We start from the raw sequence: 14,779 nt of genomic DNA, 5'->3' as shown, positions 1-14,779 counted from the left end.
TGTCTCTCAATACAGTCTGCTTGTTCGAAATACTAACTTGGTAACTCAAGTCGTGAAAATTCAGTTCGGGAGTGTTGTTGCGAGGTTGCACCCATTTTTGACTCGCAAAAGTGGGGTTCTATTGGTCAAGCTATGTGAAGCTGCCCGCTCACGTCAGACTTTTTGTAGGACAGATAATTTTTTGACCTATTTTTTGTAGAACTAGCTCACTAAGATTTTCTAACCCGCCTTTTATAGTACTTGTGCGTTGCACTATTGCTATCAGTGTGTTTTATTTTTCTCCTATAAAAAACCGGTCACCGATTTATCAGACGTGGGCAGCCTTACGTCGGGCACGTTACGTTGAAACATTATTTTCTTTGTTAGTTTGTACCCTAGTGCTTCGACACTACTGAATCGATTTGAAACATTTCTTCACTGTTGAGAAGCTGGACTATACCTTATTAATATAGTAATATACGGGAAGAAGTTTCCCGCGATAAATAAAACTCCTTCATTATTTACAAATACTTTATTGTATCTTATTATAAAACTGAAGTAAGCTATAAAACATAAATGTTGATTAATTTGTGTTAAATGACAAGCAAATAAGAGTGCTTGTATTATGGCGTAACCACACTTGCTGATTAACTTTAATAAATAAACGAAAGAAACATAATATATCTACTGTTCTCTTCTAATTGACGGATTCAATCTCAAAGTGTGGTCGAGGCATAAGGGACGGATACTTCCTAGTAGTATAAGCTATGGCCGTCAACCCACATAGGGTGTAATAGTTAACTATGCAAAAGTATTTGAGTAGTGACGGTGACTTTAGGGTTAACCAGAAATAAAGTTTACTGTGACTCTCATATACGGTGCAAGTAGCTTGCGCATATTGAGACACTTGCGCAGGTTAAATGTATTTTAAAAACGTGCGGATCTAGCGACTCGCGCAAGTACCAAAGCAAGCTAGTACCCGCGTCCTCTGTATGGTGCGCGCGGGTCACTTGCGCATGTTAACTTGCTCCAGCTACATGCACCGTGTACACGCACCATAAGTGCCAGTAGTAGCTATCAACCAATCGTAGTATCAGACAGTCACTACTCAAACACAGACAGACATTTTGTACATTTTATATCTTAAAAAAAAAAAGGGAGTCATAAAATCGCATCTATAAGTACAAATATAACAATAAATAAATCTCTGATTCATAATGAATAGGTAACAAATACAATACTGACAATTTGTGTAAATAAAAACGAGTTTTTTTAAATAAAATTACAGTTGCACATTTAGTTAAAATTTAGTTTAGTTATAGAGCCTATTTCTTAATATAACTAGTTATATTTATATTAATTTCTCGTTTAATATATTTGTTTATTTATTTATCTTAATATGGAATATTTTTATAACTAAGATGGCGTTATGGTGCAGTCAGTATGTTTGTAAACTAAAAGTCGGTTCACACTACAGTTGCACAAACTAGAATTCTCCGCGCGGCAATAATCGGTAGTGTGAAAGGGCTGAAACCCTACCTATCCAGACTGTCAGAACTGGATGTTAAATATATTTGAAATCTCTGTATCAAATTGACTCAATGTAGTACACAGATATAGGTATATACGTACTTCATGCTCATCTCGCCACATATTCCGCACATGTACGTAAGACACACAGTTTCACAGTTTCAGATTTGCACATTAAAATGTATATGTTTTTACAGATTTTTCAATGGAATCGTTTTACAGCGTCATGTATTTGTTACTCATAATATTATCCTTCTTCTTTTGTCATAAATGAATATAGGACTAAATATTCTATGAACACCGATGCGTGAAATGCGCGTACGCAAAGTATCTAAACATTTTTAAGTAGATTTCTTTGTTTGTAATATATTTCATAGTTTACAGATAGAGCATGTTAAATAAATACATACTCTTTGAATATCTCTTACTTTTGTCTCTTCATACGAAATAGAATGGAAGCGGTTTAGTCGCAAAACTAATGTTGTGTTTACAGTGGAATACAAATTCAATTTTTGCATTAAAAATAATATTGCCTCTCTTTGATAAATCTATTTTCTAAGATAAATGTTCAAGTATATTATCTAACTAAAATATCTCTTATATATTTTTATATATTCAATCATTATATTCTATCTCAAAATAAACACGCTATATTTATGGCTTCTGTTGTTTTTCCAACAACGAAAAAATCTATGATAAATAATAATTTTCTTTAGCATTACCATAGACTTCCACTGTAAATACAACATTCAAAATAAGAACATTCTACAAAACGTCTAGTAAAGCTCGAATCCGGCACGACAAGCGTATATCTGTCTCTATCGCTCTAGCGGTGGATGTGGTGCGAGGGAGGGAGACGGCCTCACTTGCCGGTCCACTCGCTGATCCTGCCGTTCTCGAAGGCCAGGTTCTTCCTTGGTAGAGGAACTAATGTACCTCGTTTTACGATCCCCATGTCTTCACCAGGGTAGTACTGAAATATTACAAATAAAGCTGAATTATATTAATATAAGCAGTCTTATCAATTCTTTAAATCTTATTCACAACCAGTTAAGATGTGAATGATAATGGTTCTATTTTTCTATGGTTATATTTACCTGACACTGTGACACAAATTTCAATATATCTGAACGAATGAATTCATTGTCCTCCTTCACTTTATCCAATCTGAAAAAAAACATTTATAAAGTACTATCCATATTTAACTCCGAAAAAAATGTATTACACATTTATCGTAATACTAGCTTTCGCCCGCAACTTCGTTCGCGTGGAGTAGTGACTACCAACAGATTTTTGATTTGACCAATAGATGGCGCTATATGTCCGGAATATTTTTTTTTATTTTTTTTTTGTAATAAAAACTATCCTATGTCCTTTCTCAAGTTTCAAACTATGTCTGTACCAAATTTCACACAAATCGGTTCAGTAGTTTAGGCGTGAAGAAAAGACAGACAGACAGACAGACAGACAGACAGACAGACAGAAAGACAGACAGACAGACAGACAGACAGAGTTACTTTCGCATTTATAATATTAGTTTGGATTTATAGAAAATAACTTACAATTCAGGTTTAGCTATTCGTTCCACTAAGCACTTGCATATCTTCTCACAGAGCGCCTCGTCGAACAGCGGGATACCAAACTGTAGGTCTACTATCGTCCACCTCTGAAACATTAAATTTATTTTACAAAATTATATTAATGTTTTACAAAAAAACTGAAGCTTACGGTTGAATTAAATTACAACAACTTTTCAAGGCGAGAAATTAGGGAATAAACGCAAAGAAAAAAAGCTAATCCTCGTTCTGACGTTGCCGGTTAAAACCGAGAGAAATTGACACACGAAGCACTTTAATTAGTAAAAATTATTCAAGCCCACATAATACCTGACACACACATACCTCAGGTTTACAAGCCTCATCATCGGACACATAATGCGCAGTATCCACACCGCTGTCCCCCTCGGCGGCCGACATCTCCGTCAGCTTGTCGCTCAGCTGCGTGAACATCGAGATGGACTCCTCCGCAGGACTCAGCAAGTCCTCCAAAGCACTCACCGACGACCTATCACACTTCTTACTCAAATTCTCACTACTGACCGACGAAGAATGAATCGGTACCAAATCATCGGACGCTATAGACTCTTTACTCGTTGAATGCTCTTTGGAATGCTTCTTCTCGCTTTTGAGATCCTCAATGCTTGTCGATGACGAATGTATGGGGACTAAGTCGTCACTGCAAGCAATAGACTCTTTGCTGTGTGCGTGTTTAGTGACGTCATCGAGAGCTAAGTTGTCTAACTCGTCACATAACAGTTGTCCGCACTCAGCGCTGGTGAACCCGTTGGCAGGTGAACTGTTTTTGCTCTCAGTAGTCGGGGTGACAGCGAAGTGTGACTCGATGGGTGACTGTAGCCTGGTGAGCGTTTTGGAGTACTCCTCTGTGTATTTTTCCGTCGATTCTGTTGATGAGAGGGATATTTCGCTGACAGGTTTCGCCATGCCGCAGATTTCTTTTTTCTTTCTTTGTGGAACTGGAAAAGGAAAAGAGCATTTAATTTAGTAAAATAATTTAATTTTGAATGTTTTTGAATTTAAAGTATGTTTTGTAACATGTCTTACCCCACTTGCAACTCTTGCAAGTTGCTTCCGTAAAAATACGTAAGTAACATGTTAGAACTTCTAAGAATTCACCATAAGCGATTTAGATACGAGAAGGTTTTAGTTTTTATTGATGGTATGTTAAGTTACGTAAGATTATGAAACCTGTAACTCCTAAACCTTCAGAGCAAATAGAGTAAAACCTCACTATACCTAGTTGCACAGTAGCTGGCGGGCGAGCACAGCCGAGGTCGGGCACGCCGATATCAGCGAGCGTGACGTAGCCCACCGAGCGCCACAGCCGCAGCCGCCGCAGCAGCCGCCGCAGACCCGCGTGACGAGACCACATTGCCTGAGACTCTGAAGAAATAAAGTGGTTTTATACAGGTGTTATAGGTAGGGCTGCCATCTCGAATTTCGCCAAACCCGGACAAACATTAAAAAAAACCCGGACATTTGGCGAAAAACGCATTTTTTCCCCGAACGAGTACAGTTTTTTTTAAACAAAATAATACCTAATTTGTAATCCATTTACTATTAACATATACTTAAATTCAATAAGGTGCTTCCTTACATGAAGTGTCTGGGTTTTCCCCGGACACTTCTTGAAACCCCGCCCGGACGCCCCCCGGACGGCCTCTAAACGAGGACAAATCCGGGGAAACCCGGACGGATGGCAGCCCTAGTTATAGGTAACATAACGAAGTATATAAGGGAAGTTCGAGAAGGAGTAGGTGTGAAGATGATATAAAAAGCAATAGATGGGAGAAAGAGCTGTTGTATCAAGCGACTTTATTAGGCAGCCTGGGGAAAAGTACACTTTGTGTTTACCGACTTTTAAATAAGTTTTATCGAAATAAATACAAAAAAGGCTGTAGACATATCCATCCAATATGGCAGAATATACACGGACATAAGGGAGAACATAGAGGAGTTCGTTAGGAAGTACATATATAGGGCGAATAGATAAGTGAGTACATAATTGGTGTACATAGGGATTTTAGAAGGTGGTTTTAGTATATAAGAAAACTACAAAAGGGAGAATATAATATAGAATATAGAGTAAATGTATAACAGGAGAATAAGGCAGTACATAGGTGTAGTATACAAGCGAGTACCAATATCGTGTCATTAACAACAACACACCTGGACAAGTATCAGCTTCAGGCGGGAACATAAGATGCCTCAGCGGCGCGGGCTGCCTGACACCCACAGCTTGCAGCAGCACGGGCCCGCGACGGAGCGCCGACCGCGCCGCCAGTAACGCCGCCGCAGCACCCAGGGCTCCTGCGGCGGCGCCGGCACCTTCTAGTGCGGACTCCGCCCCCCACCATGATACTGAGAGCCGCGAGTAGCCTAGGAGTAGGCGTGGGACCCCGCGAAGTTGTGTGCCTGATATACAATGATGGGGAAGTTTAGTAAAGGGGCCTACTGCTGGTTTCATTCTTACTCCAACCGTAAATGGACCTACTTAAAAGTCGTGGTGACCTAGCGGGTAAAAGCACCAACTTCACAAGTATGACCCTTGGGTTCGATTACAGGTCAGGTAAGTACCAATGCACATTTTCTAAGTTTGTATGTACTTTCTAAGTGTATCTTGGACAAAAATGACTATGTTTCGGATGGCACGTTAAACTGCAGATCCCGGCTGTCATTTAAACTCCTTGGCAGTCGTTACGGGTAGTCAGAAGCCAGTAAATCTGACCCCAGTCTTACCAAGGGGTATTGGGTTGCCCGGGTAACTGGGTTGAGGAGATCAGATAGGCAGTCGCTCCTGTAGTAGTAGTGCAGTGTATAGCACTGGTAATCAGGTGCATCTGGTAAGACTGGAAGCCGACCCCAACATAGTTGCTCGAGAGATGATGAATAAAGTGGTCTACTGCTGGCTTCACACTTATTCTAACCTCGAACAACCCTCTCCAATTTAACTGACATTGCTTTGAGTAAAATTTCCTCATTGATACGAACCTATTATCGAATCTATTCTATATTGCACTCACCCTTAGTAAGCAGCAGCGTGGGTGGTCCATACCCGGCGACGTGGTAGAGGTAGAGGCGCATCCACGGCGTGTGTGCCTCGGGCGGCGCGGGGCCCACGTGCGGCAGGGACCCCGCCGCTGCCCCCGCGCGGGCCTCGCGACAGAGCGGCGCTGTTGATATCGCCAGTCTGTAGAAGAAGAAAAGTCAGCATCAATGACCGTCCATAAGCTGGCCTTCGGAGAGTAGCTCGCGGTAGCAGTGTTACGGCCTCGTGCTCGTTCAACACAGTCAAGTCAAAAACCAGCTACGTCAAGACGGTAGAGAATATGCAAAACTCGGATGGCACCGTACTTTATCAAAGTAAATAAAAGACTGAAACTTTGATGTTCTGAAAATTATTCACATATAGTTTCCGTAAACTTGCATTGCTTGTCCAATATGGCCTACTTCAATAAATTATACAAGAACATCTATAACATATCACTCACTTGTACTTAGTAGACAGCAACCTCGTCCGTGCAGCGGCGCCCAGCGCATGCAGCGCTTCGCAGCGCAGCAGATCAAGCGGCCGCAGCTTAGGTCGCAATGTTCGCAGCGCTATCCGCAAGCATGCAGCCGCTGCGAGGTAGCGACGAGCTTCGCCTTCTATCTCTGGGTCGGCTACAACCTGAAGTTTGAAATAAGAATACATTTAGGAGACGCCATGTTGTTATTATAGATGGTAGAACGCTTTCTTTGGCCAATGATAAAGCTGCTATTAAAAAACCACTGTCAATAAATTACCTACAGATAAAGTCACATTTATTGTTCGACGAATGAAAAGAGAATAAGATTAGAATAACCTCGAAATATTCAAACGTTACTTAAGTCTTTATTTAAGTATTTTTGCCATCTACGCGTCTACGCAAGTGTGACAGACAAAGAATGATGTTTGAGCAGTCTATAAAATTGAATGGTATAGGGCCCTAACATAAAACATATAAAAAATCTGCTCACCTTGTCAAGTTCCATGAGTAGACTGTCAAGACTTTCGTCAGGAAGCTTGCCAACTTCGAACAACGTTACCGCATGACTTTTTAGATCCTGAAATAATATCACAATAATATTCACAACTACACTATAAATTCTCAAATAAACATATATAAAGAGATACATACCGGAGACAAGTTACCCATCATGAGGTAAGCAGCTAGCGTCGAGTCAAATAATACTGCTACCCTTTGACCACCGTTTTTAGACGGTTCCACCTGTTCTTCTGGACTCTACAAAAATATCAATGTCAAAATATACAAAAAAGGTCTCAATTTGGTCAAGTTTTCGATGTGACTAGCGCAAAATTATGAATTTCATATGCAGTTAAGGATTTTAACGTGAACTAAACTAACCTGCTTGGATGTAGACGGCGTTTGTTTTAGAATAATGGGTTCCATTTGTATCGCGTCGTCATCTAAGTTAGGATCAAACGTTAACGGAGATATTTGTCTGTACCTGTGGGTAGGACAAACACAAAATGTTGAGTTTTATTTCTTACTCTTCCTATGTAGGTACGCCCCTTATATACCCCCTTTTGTAGATACTCCCCCTATGTTCTCCCTTCCGTACTATGTACTCTCCCTTCCCATTATACACTCCTCTATTTACTAAAAAGACACACATAGTACACCACCTAGTGTACTATTCCTATAATGTCCTAAAGATTTGGGTTTTGATTTTGACTTATTCTACTTTACAGATTCTACTTTAAAGAAGTCTACAAATTCCCCATTTCATTTCGGCTTATTCCACTTTCACCTATACATTGGCATTTATTATTTAGGTACTCACGGCTGATGGTTGTGCGTGGTGACGGCTTCCCGCCAGGAGGGGTGCTGCGGCGCCACGGGGGGTGGTTGCAGATTGTTGGCGAAACCCAACCGGCAGTATAGCGATACTGCTTGTTTTACTAGCTCGCATTCCACCTGACAACAGAAGTATACACCTAGTTATGACTGTTCAACCCCAAAGAGTTGCATTAAAATTACACCCAACTGTATACAAATTTGATCTAAAATTAGTAGAGGTGTGTCAAAACTTATAAGAAACACGATAAGAAAAATATCATCATTCAATTTATGTATTTTGGAGCATCTAGGCAGAAAACCTGTAAACTACATCTTCTTTGCTATATTAAAGCATAACATTATTAACTTGAAAAGTTGACTTCAATCTTCTTATGAATAGTCAAAAATAAAGTCATCACCCCACTAACCTGCAGCACCGCAGCTAAATCAGCCACACTGGTATGCTCATCAATAGAAACGAACACTTTGTACAGCAAAGTCTCGAAATAATCGCCGGCTATGCGGTTCATGACGAACCCCTTTAGGGGCGGCACCGATACTTTGTCCGCCGCTGTTATTGGCACGTCCAGGTAGATTAGGCCACGCCTGATGAGAGATACAGGGACAAATTGATAAGGGAATGTCGACTTTATGTGAAGGTACGAAGGTTCACATTTGTTTGTATAAGAATCTGTGGAGAGATCAATGTGGTGTCATTGCTGGGAGACTTTAGACTTTAAGTTATAGTGAGAAGGTTCAGATTTCTTTGCATGGGAATCGAGTGAGCTATAAAGAGATCACATTGTCATGGTAATGTAGACTTTATGAAACGGGGTGAAAGATTTTTATTACTTGTGACTGGACATGGTCGGCCGTGCAAAGCATGCTAAGATTTGTAATGTTATTTTAGAATCGATAACTATTCGCTGAAAAGTTTTGATTTTCGATACCTACAGAATGTTATCAGTATTTCATTCATAACTGACAAAATCTAGACAGCAAAATATAAAGATTGAGATAGATAACTTTTTACAACACATATTCACGCGGTCAAATAATAAAGTAGTAAAAACATCTAGAGTATTTATTGTCTTTTTATCGCCATATCAAATTCAACTTCTATTGTTTCGGCAGTTTAACCATTTAAGCATAAAAATATAAATGCCATCATGCAAGTTAATATCATACCTGTACAAAGTCTTGACGACATGGTAGTCGAGAGTACCGGCCGTCTGCGAGCCGCGGTCGATAAGCAAGTCTATTAGCGCTCTCTCGCTCTCTCCTAGAGGCTGGAGTGGAGACAAGCGATGCGATTAGTGTCGAATCGAACTCAGATTTATTAAAACGGTAGATAGCAACCAACTTCCAAATGATACAAAATATTCATTGATAAGAATGCAATTTTAAAAAAATACTAAATTAAATAATCATATTAAATTTACAGAAAAGTTGGCATCTACTTTCTTCATAGTTAGTTAGTTACAGCCTATTTATCGTCCCACTGCTGGGCACAGGCCTCCTCTCACACGGAGAAGGATTGAGCATTAATCACCACGCTTGCTCAATGCGGGTTGGTGATTTCAGACTATATAAGTCCAGGTTTCCTCAAGGTGTTTTCCTTCACCTTTTTATCAGCCACTGGTGTCTAAGATATACTTAGAAAGTACATACAAACTTAGAAAAGTTGCATTGGTACTTGCCTGACCTGTATTCGAACCCGCGCCCTCATACTCGAGAGGTTGGTTCTTTGCCCACTAGGCCACCACGACTAGTAAGTAGTAGTCTTCATACATGTGTAAAAAAAGTTTTTTTTGTGTTTATTTTTACCTTTATGCACACAAAAAGGTATATTAAAAGAATGCAGCACTTTTCCTTCCTCATATATTTCCTTTTCAATACTTATTTGGAAGTTGGTCATACAAAACAAAAATCGCATCAGCACATCAGTTTAGATCAATACTCAAAAACAAGGATTAAAAAATGTCACACAAAATTAACTTCAATCAACAACAGAATAAGGTTGAAATTACCTTAACATCGTCTTCCAACACATATCCCAATTCGACTCTCCACCAAGGCTGCATAGGTATGTTTAAAGGAACGCGGGGCAGTAACGCACGGATCGCCTTGGCCTTACCACGACGGCCCAGCGACCTGGCTTTGGCTACTAGCTCTAGGTACTCGTTTCGACCAATACCGAGCAGTCTGAGGCCTGGGGAAAAATTTGGTTTTATTTTTTGTGTTTCAGAAAAGATTATTTTTTTATTATAACAGATTATATTTGAAAATTAGATCGATATCGTTTTTACAACTTAGTAAATATATTTTTTGAAAAGGGTGTATGTGGGGGAGTACATAATGGTCTACACAGGGGGAGTATAATAAGGATGTACATAGGGTAGTGCAAAAGGCAGCATATGTATAAGATATACATATAAGGGAGAATATGAGAGAGCACATAGAAGTAGTACGTAATGGAGTTTATTAGGAGTACCTAAAAAGAAGAAATAAGTGCGAAGTCACAAGTATACCATAATATTGAAATACTATATAACCAAGTTGAAACAATACTTACAGTCTGCTGCAGTAAAATTGGGCATGGTATCATAACTCTTTTCTAGCTCTATGAGCAGAGCTACCACCTCCACATAGTAAATGAATGGGGTTATTCTTAAACCTGCAAATAAAATAAAATAGTTGATTTCATATTTCTATAGTTTGTTTAAATAATATTTATTGGTCAGATAGGCGGTTGCTCCATAAGACATTGATACTCAACTGCATCTAGTAATAGGCTCAGCGCACACTGCTGGAAGCGCGTCGGAGCGCATTTGAAGACAACAGTTTAATATGATCCTTAACTACCTTGACATACGGTCTACAAAAGAATAAATTCGTATGAGCCGCTCGGGCGCGCGCGAGAGCGTCGAAGAGCATGCGCGCGCAGCGTTTGTAGACTGTATATCAAGGTAGTTAAGGTTTATATTAAATTGTTGCCTTCAAATGCGCTACGACGCGCTTTCAACGGTATACGCGGAGCCAGACAGGCCACCAACACGAAATATAGTTGGGAAAAGATAGACAAGTGATGATGATGATTGCAATCATTTAATGTCTGTCAAGTAATGTTTCAATTTCTGATATTCTTGGAGTATTCTGGCTAGCTACAGTTTATTTTATTAACTAAATTATATGATAACAGAAGGAACTGATAAGTATTTATTGAATTCAATGTCAGTGATTCATTTCTAAGCGTATACAATAGCCCATTGTATAACTTACTGAACAAATGCACTAACTATAGTATGAATGTAAGTTATGTGTACCTGAGTTCATTCTTAGTACAAATATTTTACATTGCAAGTAAGGAAAATGTATTGATTTGACAAATAACATGTAATTTTCTTAGCATACAAATCTTGTCCAGTGTACATAAAGGTAAGATTATTTTTATAGCATAAGTACTCCAAATGAATAACAGTATTTCATTGGGTCAAAATAATAGCTTTATCCATCATTTAAATAAAGACCTACACAGAATTTCGCCCAATTTCGAACAGTTTTCTGTATGACTTATTTCATATTAGTCATGAGAATATATGAAATACACTGATTATTTTTACTGGAAATCTTATAACTTAAACTGCTAATAACAAACCTTTAACAATCATGTCAGCTAGGTGATAGGGGTAGAGCATGAGTCTCTGTATGCTGCTCTGCACCAGCGTCTCATAGTATTTCTTCTCATCTTTGCGAACCGTCCGCACTGTCAATAAACAATATTAATATTATACTGTAATATTAATTATTATCTGTACTGATGTATGCAATAAATAAAATAAATAATCTCTTGGGAAAATAAAATTTATTTATCAACAGAATAGTCAATATAATAAAATATTGCAGATAATAAGCAGGTCAATGAATACTAATTTTATAGTGAAAAGAGAATTGCTATTTCCTACTACAAAATATGGGATATTTATATAATGAACGTGGTCAATAGGTCAGCAGACACTCACCCAGACTTCCTCTGTACCTCAATTGATTTTTAATACTGAACTCGAATATGTACCTCTCATATTCTTTGGGAGAATCACCCAACAGCTGAAACATCAAAACATTGCAAAATACGGCACTTGTGTCATTTCCCTATCTATAACCACACTTATTAAGTTCCCTCATTAACGAAGATAAACATCATTACCGTTGAGACTGTAAAACAATAACATTTTTATAGTTTACCTTTTTCACAGGCCCAGGCAATTGGGACCATTGTGTCTTTTTTCTAATACATTCTTCAATTTCGTCTTCCATGGTACTTGACCATTTAAATATAGATTAAATTATTACATTGATAGCAACTAACTCGGCCTTGGATAAATGGAGAAACTGCACAAAATATTTTTTGATAGTAAAAGCAAGCAAGCAAATACCAGTCCAGTAGTGCGTTCAAAACCTTTAGCAAAAGTATTTGAACACTGAATTCCACTGTTTCAGTTTACAAAAAAAAACATGAATTCATTTTAAAACCTTTCAAAGCGTAAACTCAAACAATATGAGATATATTATTAATATATAAACATTTAATCACTGATGAAAGTAATATTTTTACCATTATTTGATAAAACGAATTGGTTCAAAGACCACGTTTTCGAACGGAACCAAAAATATCCACTGTCAATTCCATCTGTCATTGATTTGACTTTTGGTTTTAAAGTTGCCATGATTTGTTAAAGACAATCGATCGATTAAAAATAAATTCTGTAAATATTGTTTTCGATGAATCTATCTAACATGATAACATCAACGGTATGGTATATTCAGCTCTACACTAACATTTTAATGAGATCCTAATATAATTACGACCATAATAATAGCGCATCAGAGCACATAAGATTATGAACAATCTTGAAGACCTAGAAAAGCCAGCTCCAAAAATCTCGCCCTAAGCCCTACTCCACCCCAGGTGCGCAAAGGCAACTTTATTTCGCTATTTATTATTGACTGTAACTTCTAACTTCAATAGGTACATTATGGAAGAATCAGGAATATGAATTCTAGGAATGTAGATGGCTATAGACGAAGAGATCGATACGTTAAATAGATTGTGAGAAAGATGATAGATATGATGAAGCTACATTTAAACGGATATGTACTAGCTGATTCGTAATATAGGTATCTATTATAATATTTGTTACATGCATTGTGTTCAATAAAATGAGATTTAATTTCAAGTATACATTTTTATTGTTATGTAAAAGCTGACTGTAGGGCTAAATGGATTTTAGTAATCATATCTGACGCCAACGTTGATTGTCCATATTCTAAGGAAGCTTTGTAATTGCATAATCTTGTAATCTTGGCCGCCGCATATGCAGCAACACTTTGTGCGAGCTGGGCTTGACTTTCATTTTTACAAAGTTCTGTTTTTAAAGCCCAATGATAGAACGTTGCTAAGGCTCCGGATAATATGTCGCCTTGTCCTCCAACTCGACGGCCTGAACCTCCTCCTGTTGCTATCCAACTGTAGACAGTCATGTTAGTGTTGAAATGGTCCTTTTCACCCTTTACAAGAACAGCTACACAATCGCCCCAGTAGCTGTACCAGTTGCTATCATTTTTTGAAACAGCATCCATCAACCTGTTAGCTTCGCGTAGATTTGGTGTCAATACTACTCCAGGACATGGATAATTTTTGATTACAGATGTATTTTTACTGACTACGTAAAGTCCGTCGGCATCTATAATTAAGGGCTTCCCCAAGTTTTTGCAATCTTGTATGATGTCAGTAATTAGGTGTACTGTTTCAGGTTCTCGGCCTAAGCCGGGGCCAATAACGATGACATCCATTTTCGGAATTAGAGACCTTATTTTAGACGCATACTTTGTGTTTAAATATGGATAGACGATTAAATCAGGACTATAATTTTTGATGACAGTTGCTGCGCTTTCGGTGGTAATAACATACGCCAAGTCTGCTCCAACCTGAAATATATTAACGCCTAAATTATTAATAGTATCATTATGTAATTTCATAAAACACGATTATTTTTTAACTGACTGGCCGTTTTTATGCGGTTTCACGCACGTCCCGTGGAAACTACTACCCGTGCCGGGATAAAATATAGCCTACGTTACTTATTTATAATGTAGCTTTCTAATGGTGAAAGAACTTTTAAAATCGGTCCAGTAGTTTTTGAGTTTATCCGCCACAAACAAACAAATAAAGTTTTCCTTTTTATAATATTAGTATAGATATAGTTGTACAAGGAATATAAAGTAATAAAAAATATTAAATGCAACATGCCTTCATAGAAGTTATTGCTGAAAAGTACGGTGCACCCGTGTATTCTATTGAGCCGCCAATAACTCCTATTTTTCCGGCGTCTCCTTTTACAGATCCGGCCATTGTGGGAATAATGGATTTACTAAGAAGTCTAAAGGTGTTTGGTTGGAGCTTACTGTCTAAAAAATTACACTTATCTTCAATTTCATCACAATTTACTAAAACTATTATACATATGGCCACAAAATAACTATATCCTCTCATTTTACTGTGTAGCGAAAACATTTTTTATTTACTGAATCACTCTCGGTAAAACTACGTTATCAAACAAGCACAACTTATTTATATGAGCTGATTCTTGTTTATAATACAGTTTATGTATACTGTATAGGTGAAGGTCATATTTAATATCCAAACACCAAGCTACAATGCTTTTTTTTGTCGAAATTGTGTTGATAAGCAAGTCGACAGGATATTTGTATATCTTAATGATTATTGTATGTACACTCATTTAAAAGCAATTATTTAATGAATAATGAAACCCGTTTAATTTTGAGAATGGAAAAACAGTGATAAACTGA

The 14,779-nt window shown here is 38.0% G+C and overlaps 2 protein-coding genes across 2 annotated transcripts; both read right to left on the bottom strand.

Annotated features, from left to right (window-relative positions):
* Nucleotides 1-496: 496 nt before the first annotated feature.
* Nucleotides 497-12,365, bottom strand: LOC110378319 (protein FAM91A1). The gene is made up of 19 exons (XM_064038140.1): nucleotides 12,155-12,365; nucleotides 11,932-12,016; nucleotides 11,568-11,675; nucleotides 10,485-10,586; nucleotides 9,940-10,121; nucleotides 9,098-9,198; nucleotides 8,338-8,515; nucleotides 7,914-8,047; nucleotides 7,475-7,577; nucleotides 7,247-7,351; nucleotides 7,086-7,172; nucleotides 6,578-6,756; nucleotides 6,110-6,276; nucleotides 5,256-5,501; nucleotides 4,323-4,469; nucleotides 3,411-4,042; nucleotides 3,072-3,175; nucleotides 2,607-2,676; nucleotides 497-2,482 (listed from the first exon to the last, which is right to left on the bottom strand). The coding sequence occupies exons 1-19, from the start codon at nucleotides 12,224-12,226 to the stop codon at nucleotides 2,372-2,374; spliced, it is 2,913 nt and encodes a 970-aa protein (XP_063894210.1). The 5' UTR covers nucleotides 12,227-12,365; the 3' UTR covers nucleotides 497-2,371.
* Nucleotides 12,366-13,140: 775 nt separating this feature from the next.
* LOC110378340 (ATP-dependent (S)-NAD(P)H-hydrate dehydratase) lies at nucleotides 13,141-14,707 on the bottom strand. Its single transcript, XM_021337553.3, has 2 exons — nucleotides 14,220-14,707; nucleotides 13,141-13,897 (listed from the first exon to the last, which is right to left on the bottom strand). The coding sequence occupies exons 1-2, from the start codon at nucleotides 14,481-14,483 to the stop codon at nucleotides 13,163-13,165; spliced, it is 999 nt and encodes a 332-aa protein (XP_021193228.3). The 5' UTR covers nucleotides 14,484-14,707; the 3' UTR covers nucleotides 13,141-13,162.
* Between the last annotated feature and the right edge of the window lie 72 nt (nucleotides 14,708-14,779).

Source organism: Helicoverpa armigera, chromosome 15, assembly GCF_030705265.1.
Source record: "Helicoverpa armigera isolate CAAS_96S chromosome 15, ASM3070526v1, whole genome shotgun sequence".
NCBI lineage: Eukaryota > Metazoa > Arthropoda > Insecta > Lepidoptera > Noctuidae > Helicoverpa > Helicoverpa armigera.
The sequence above is the reverse complement of the archived record's forward strand: the minus strand, read 5'-3'. Positions and strand labels throughout refer to the sequence as shown.